The sequence below is a fragment of the Tupaia chinensis genome, unplaced genomic scaffold, assembly GCF_000334495.1.
Source record: "Tupaia chinensis unplaced genomic scaffold, TupChi_1.0 Scaffold000383_1, whole genome shotgun sequence".
Classification (NCBI taxonomy): domain Eukaryota; kingdom Metazoa; phylum Chordata; class Mammalia; order Scandentia; family Tupaiidae; genus Tupaia; species Tupaia belangeri.
Window position 1 is genome coordinate 1,890,014 of NW_006159885.1, and position 6,554 is coordinate 1,896,567.

At 57.2% G+C, this 6,554-nt stretch overlaps 1 protein-coding gene across 1 annotated transcript in view; it reads right to left on the reverse strand.

The window, feature by feature from the left end:
• CACNA1G (calcium voltage-gated channel subunit alpha1 G) overlaps nt 1-6,554 on the reverse strand; it is a 67,404-nt gene that overhangs the window by 54,886 nt on the left and 5,964 nt on the right. Inside the window, 2 exon segments of the mRNA XM_027773865.1 lie at nt 1,950-2,326; nt 4,406-5,186. Of these exon segments, the coding sequence (XP_027629666.1) occupies nt 1,950-2,326; nt 4,406-5,186 (1,158 nt within the window).

Sequence of the window (6,554 nt, forward strand, 5' to 3'; positions counted from 1 at the left end):
CACCACCCCCACCCCACACCCCCACACCCCCTCGGGGCTCTCAGCAGCCAGCTAGCCGGGCAAACTCCTCCCTGGAGCAGATACTTCATTGAGGGAGACTTCCTGCGGCAGCTGAGGGCTGAGGGGGATTGTGGACTGTTCTCCCCCCTCTCCTTCCTGGGAACTTGGGCAAGGAGACTGATAGCTTTTACTTCCTCCCCAAGGGGCGTCCTTCCTGATGTCTCACTGAAAGCCCTCGTGCTGCGGCTTCATCTGTCCTCGGTCTGTGTGACTCAGCTGCTTCCCAGTGCAATCAAAGCTTCCACCAGCAGCATCTGGCTGGGCAGGGACTGTGGGTGCACCCCCGGGGGTGAGGAGGTGCCCCTCCTGAAGAGGGTACCTGACCACGCCAGAGCAGGGCGAGGGCAGGGGAAGGAAGTGGAGGTTCCTTCTTCAGGGAACCAGAGTAATAGGGGGCTAGAGGCTGCACCACCTGGGAGCAGAAAACGCAGCCCACCTTCCCCACCAGCCTGGCAGAGCAGAGCACCTCTCCCCGGAGGCCGGCAGGGTGGGCATGTGCACACGCACCCACGCCCCAGGAGGCCCAGACACAACACGCCCACGAGCGCCGTGTATGCCCACCCGCTGACATTGCAGCTGGTATCCCACCCCCTCCACCTCCCCTCTCTAAGGAGGGAAGAGGCAAAGTCACTGGGTGGGTGGCCCTGGAGGCAAGAGAAGGGGCACCAATGTGGTGTGACAGGGAGGTGCACCCAGCCAGACAGGAGCTGAGTGCCCACAACGCTGCGGGTGCAGTCAGTGGTGTGCGGGAAGAGCTGCACGTCCCCCTCACTCCAGCACAGGTTTGGACCCTGCCCCCCACCCCCTCCACTTTCCATGCTAGCTCTGGTGCCTGCTCCGCCCCCACCCAGGGTGCAGCCCAATGTGCGTGTTGGGGTGGTGGGGGGGATCCGCACGGTCCCCCAGGTCACACTTTCTGCCTCTGCGTAGCTGAGAGTTGGAAAAGCCACCTCCCCTCAGCTCAGATCCCACCGCTTGCAGCCAGTGGCCCCAAAAAACAAGCCTGCTCCCTCTTCCACATGACAGCCCTTCAAATATTTGAAGACAGCTCGCCTGTCCCTGCTGAGCCTCCTCTTGTCCTGACTAAACACCTCGGTTCTTAGAACCATTCCTCAAATGTGATGGTTTCAAGTTCCCTTGCCACGTTGGGTGCTCTCATCCACTCAGAGCTGCCCGGCTCACAGTAAGGCCCCCAGACTGAGGCAGGACAAGACTGCTGGCCCCCTGGACCCGACAGACCTTCATGTCACCAACGCAGCCACCGGCCCTCCACTCCTCACCTCCCCTGCCCTCATATATCACACTCCTATTTTCTGGGCCAGGCGAATGCTGGGGGACACCCAACACTTCTCTCCAAGACCCAGATCTCTTCCAGTGACATGTCTCTCCCCAAATGCTGGGGCTCCTCGTTAGTTCACACCCTTCAAAACCCACCTCCTCTGAGAAGTCTTCCCAGATAGAGAACACACCATTCCCCTGCCCTGGGCAAACTCCATACCCAGAAACTTCATGGCAGTCAGTGGAATTCACCCTCTAGAAAGTCCCCACACATTGCCCATCTCCCCCCTCCCCCTGCTCTCTGCTATGCAGGTTAGCAGCACAGGGTGGGAGGGGAGGGAGGCAGAGGGCCCCGGCCCCAAGGGAGAAGTGGCTGGCAGGAGCCTCGCCCCGGCCCACACCCTACCTGCTCGTGGTACTCGATGCCCATGCTGAGTGTATTGACCAGGATAGCAATCATGATTCCCCGGCCAAAGTATTTGCTGTCCACGATCTTCTGGAAGGTGTCACAGATGAGCCTCCAGAAGGCCAGTACAGAGTTAGGCTCGCAGAGGGCCCCGGCCCCAAGGGAGAAGTGTATGGCAGGAGCCTCGCCCCGGCCCACACCCTACCTGCTCGTGGTACTCGATGCCCATGCTGAGTGTATTGACCAGGATAGCAATCATGATTCCCCGGCCAAAGTATTTGCTGTCCACGATCTTCTGGAAGGTGTCACAGATGAGCCTCCAGAAGGCCAGTACAGAGTTAGGCTCTGCGTCTGGGCCCATGCTCCGTCGCCGCCGGCTGTGGGGGTCCCGGAGGTCACTGTGCTGGGCGTCCTGCGTGAACTCGTAAACCGCCTCGCTGTCTGAGTCAGGCACCTCATGGTCGGTGGGCTCCACCTCCCCTGCCCCTGCCCGGGCACAGTAGGGGCAGTTGTCTGGACCACAGGCTCCACTGTCTGCCTTCAAGCAAGGGCTGGAGATCTTGCAAGAGCTTTGGCAGGTGCCTGGAACAGGAGAGCAGAGGTCAGAGACTCCCGGGTCCCTTGCCCTTGGAGGGGGCAGGTAGAAAATGAGCGAGGAAGACTAGGCTTTTACACTGACGGGAGGGCTCAGCACTTAGTGGGCCAGTGAACTGCAGGGTAGGCAGTCCTGAACAACAAGGCACCCCGGATGTCAACAGCATGCCACCAACAGTCACCGTTAGCATCCCAGGGACTTCCGGCAGAGAAGTGGCCTCCATGTTCTCTGAGGCTCTGGGCAGCTCCTCGGTCCTAGGAGCCCAGCAAGAAGCACAGGCCATCTTCCCTTCCCAGGGGAGCCAGGCTGCGCCAACACTGTTCTGAGCAGCATTTTCCAAGGGATTTTTAAGACACACCCACACATGTACCTTCATACACACACATGTGCACCAAACATGCACACACATACATGTGCACCAGACACACTTGTGCACATATGTACCATGTGCATACACACCATCTGCATCCCACAAATATAGGCACACATGCATGCACACGTTCATATCACAAAATAATAGACGCACACACACATTCCAGGAAAGAGACCCACATGCACGCACATGCACCTATATATACACCAGGCACATGTGTGCATACATACATGAATTCCAGACACACGGAAGCACACATACACACAGTGGACTCCTTTGTGCACACCAACACACATACACACCAGGTACATCTGTGCGCGCGCACACACACAGTTATCTAGCCCGAGACCAATGTCTATGTAAGTGCAGCTTAATGCACAGAACGTGAGATCTGGAAGGTGCCTGTCCATGTTGGCACCTGGCTCTGGGCCCTGGGAGGCATCTCCCCTCCTGGCTGCATCTGCACACTGGAGTGTCAGGAAGCACCCGCTGACAATACTGACCGTCTCAGCCCTGCCTTTCACACAGGAGGAAATGGAAATGCGTGTGCACGTGACTGGCCCGCGTCCCATGCGGGGTAGTGGAGGAGCTGGCAGAGGAACCTTTCACTCCGCATTCTGTGATAGCACCTTCTGGTCTCAGCCCACACCCCACGTACCAGCCCCATGAATAAACCACGGCTCCCCACGTGCTGCATCCTTTCTGCAACACGGGCCCCAGGCAGCGGGGACAGTGAACCTGTCTGCTGGGGAGGGCCTGCCACTCCTGTCTGACGGGGGCCACCCTCAGGCAGTGAGTGTCTCACTCCCCCATGACACTGGGTGTCCACCCATCTGGCCAGCAGCTCCTAAGGACTTAGGTCTCCCTGCAGGGAGAGAAAGCAGCTCTAGCTTGAGTCCCCTTAATGTGGGGCACGAGGCCAGGCATGGTCACGCCTTTCTCCTCTGAGTCTTGCAACAAGCAGTACAGAGCTTCGCCTCAGAGCCAGGCTGCCCCAGCCCACACCTCCCCGATGGAACAACCTTGGGCAAGTTTCGAAAACCCTTCAAGCCTCCTTTTTCTCACCCCACAATGGGGACAGAAAGATGTCAGAGGATCCAATGGGATTTTGCTTGCAATGCACCTGACAGGCACACAGCCATGGGGCCACAACTGTTGGACGTCGTTGCAAACAACACAGCAGAGCATGGAGCGGGTGCACTTTTCATGGCTGTGGTCATTATTATTACAATATTATTACAACGGGGGTCAGCAGATGGCGTAATGGTTATTTCGCTGGACTACGCAATTTGAGCCCTGGACTCTAAGGCTTAAAATTCATGCCGGGCACCTGTGTGTGCATGTCCAACATTCCGAGAAGAGAATGGAGGAGGATTTGCAGTGTGAGCATCCCTTGTAGGGGGTGATTTCTTGCTTTCTGTCTCTCTGTCTCTCTGGCAAGTGCACGCACCCTCTGGCAAAAATCTCTCTCTCAAAAAAAGGGCACATATTGGACTTATGATTCCTGTTTTAACAGATGAGAAAATTAGGGCTCAAGGAAGTACTGTGATTGGTTGAAGCTGCCACAGCCATGAGCGGGAATGGGAGTCTGAGCCCTGGTCTCTCCAACTCTAGACCCAGACCCCCGTTGTCTCTGGGATACCACCCAGCCCTCAGATGAGGGGCACCAGTATGCCCCTGCCAGCATTCTCACCTGTACTCTGTGTCTCCAGCAGCCTGTGCATGGAGCTGTAGGGCCCGGGGGGGATGTTGAGGCTGGTGAGGGTGGGAGGCCCAGCGCTAGGGGCCACCTCAACTAGCGCCTTCTCCTTCAGCATCTCTGGTGGAGGGCTCGTGTGCACAGTGGGGTATACCTTCCCACTCCCCACGGTCCTGCCCGATGCCTCAGAAGGGGACCTGGGAGGGGGCGCCTGGCAGCGCACTGGCTCCAAGTGGCAGTCAGCATGGTAGAAGCTGTGCACAGACTCCGCACCCCCTGGAGGGCCTCCAGAGAGGGCAGGTGTCGAGGGCGGTGGCAGCATGAGCCGGCGGGACCCATTGGCATCTCTGTCCTGGATCTCTGGGCTGGCCCGGGGGGCCCTGAGTGTCCCGTTGCCCAGGTGATAGTGGTGGTGATGGTGGTGGTGGTGGTGTACCAAGTGGTGGACAGAAAGGCGGCGGTGGGGGCGGGAGGAGCTGCTAGGCTGGGGCTCCTGGCCTCCAACGGGCGCTGGGCTATTCAGCAGACCGACCCGCACACCCACGGCCCGGGAGACCTGGGCCAGCCTTCGGGCTGTTTTCCGGAGGATGTACACCAGGTATTTGAGCAGCTCCTCGTAGCAGCTGCCCGGCTCGGAGAAGCTGGCCAGGGTGCTGGCGTTGGACAGGAACCGCACACGCTGCTCCCGCATCAGCTGGCTCTCCCGCTGCTTGGTCTCTGAGAACTGCGTGGCAATTACCACCAGGCACAGGTTGATCATGAAGAAGGAGCCCACCTGTAGGGGTGGGGACAGGAAAAGGAGATGTCCTGAAGAAAAGCGAATCATAACGCCCGCCACCACATGCAGACAGCTTCCTATGTGCCAGGCATTGCGCACAGTTATTTTCCAAGCATGACCGCTTTTTCATATCGTGACAGTTTCAGGAAGTGACACTATTATGATCTCCATCTGACAGGTGAGGAAACTGAGGCTCAGCGAGGTCAAGGAATGTGCCCACCACTCAGTGAATGCAGAGGAAGGCTAAGGCTTAAACCAAGCTCCTTGAAACCCCACAGTGCTGCTACCAATCATGATGTGATCCTGCAAGGTTATCTCCCAAACTCCCTGCCTGAACACTCCCATCCACAGATTCTAAGGGGCCAGCAGGTGGTTAAGGCACTGGATTCCCACATGGTCGACCATGGTTCGAGTCCTGGATCTGGCTGCTTGCTTTCCCACTTCCCCATTCTCTCTCTGGTCCAGTAAAATAATAATAACAATAAGGATAGCAAATGAAATTAAATAAATTATTATTTTTTTAAAAAAAAAGAGATTCCCAGCATCCGTCCCTAATTCCCATCAGGAGCAGAGACAGTTGCAGAAATGAATGCAGGACTGGGGACATGGGTTTTCAGGTTGGACTGAGCCTCTGGGATCTTAGAAAAACACGGTTTACAAGACTCCTGCTCCTAGTCCTAAATCCACCGGGTGACCTTGAGTGAGACCCTTAACCACAGGCTTCAGGATCCCCATCTGAAAAGAGGGATCATTGGCCTTGCCTATACCCTTTTCCCTGTGCCCCTCCCCTCCCCCAGCTGAGTGACAGACTCTGGCCCCTACAGACCAGCCAAGCTGCCATTCTGACTTGCCATGCTCCCTGGGTCCCTGTCTCCATGCCTCGGTTTCCCTAGGACTCTGAGACAGCTGTTCCTTGGACAGTAATCCCGAATGAAGGAAATGAATATTTATGGTGACAAAGCAGTTTTTTTCTAGATCGTGTCCTAGTAATTATGATAATTAGCTTCACTAGTGTGATTCCAGGGAGCTGTTTGGAAAGATTTTTCAGGGCTGTGTGGGAGGGTGGAAACCAGGCCCCTTACCTCCCTGTCTGCTTCCTTCCCCTCCCCCAGGCCAGGGAAAGCAGCCGGTGGGAAGACCTGACTTCCCCGGAACGCTGCTCTGGGGCTGACACAGGCCTCCAGGCAGGCTTCGCTCAAGTGTGCCGCTCTTCTGCACCAGGGGAAGCTCCCGAGGCAGGAGGGGGCGGCCTTGGGGACCTGCTCTTTCCCAGGGCCTGTTCTCTGTCTCTCACTCACCAGACGCTGCCTCATTGTCTCTGCTTCTCTCTGGAGCTTGTCCTGGGTCCTGAGTAGATCCTAATCT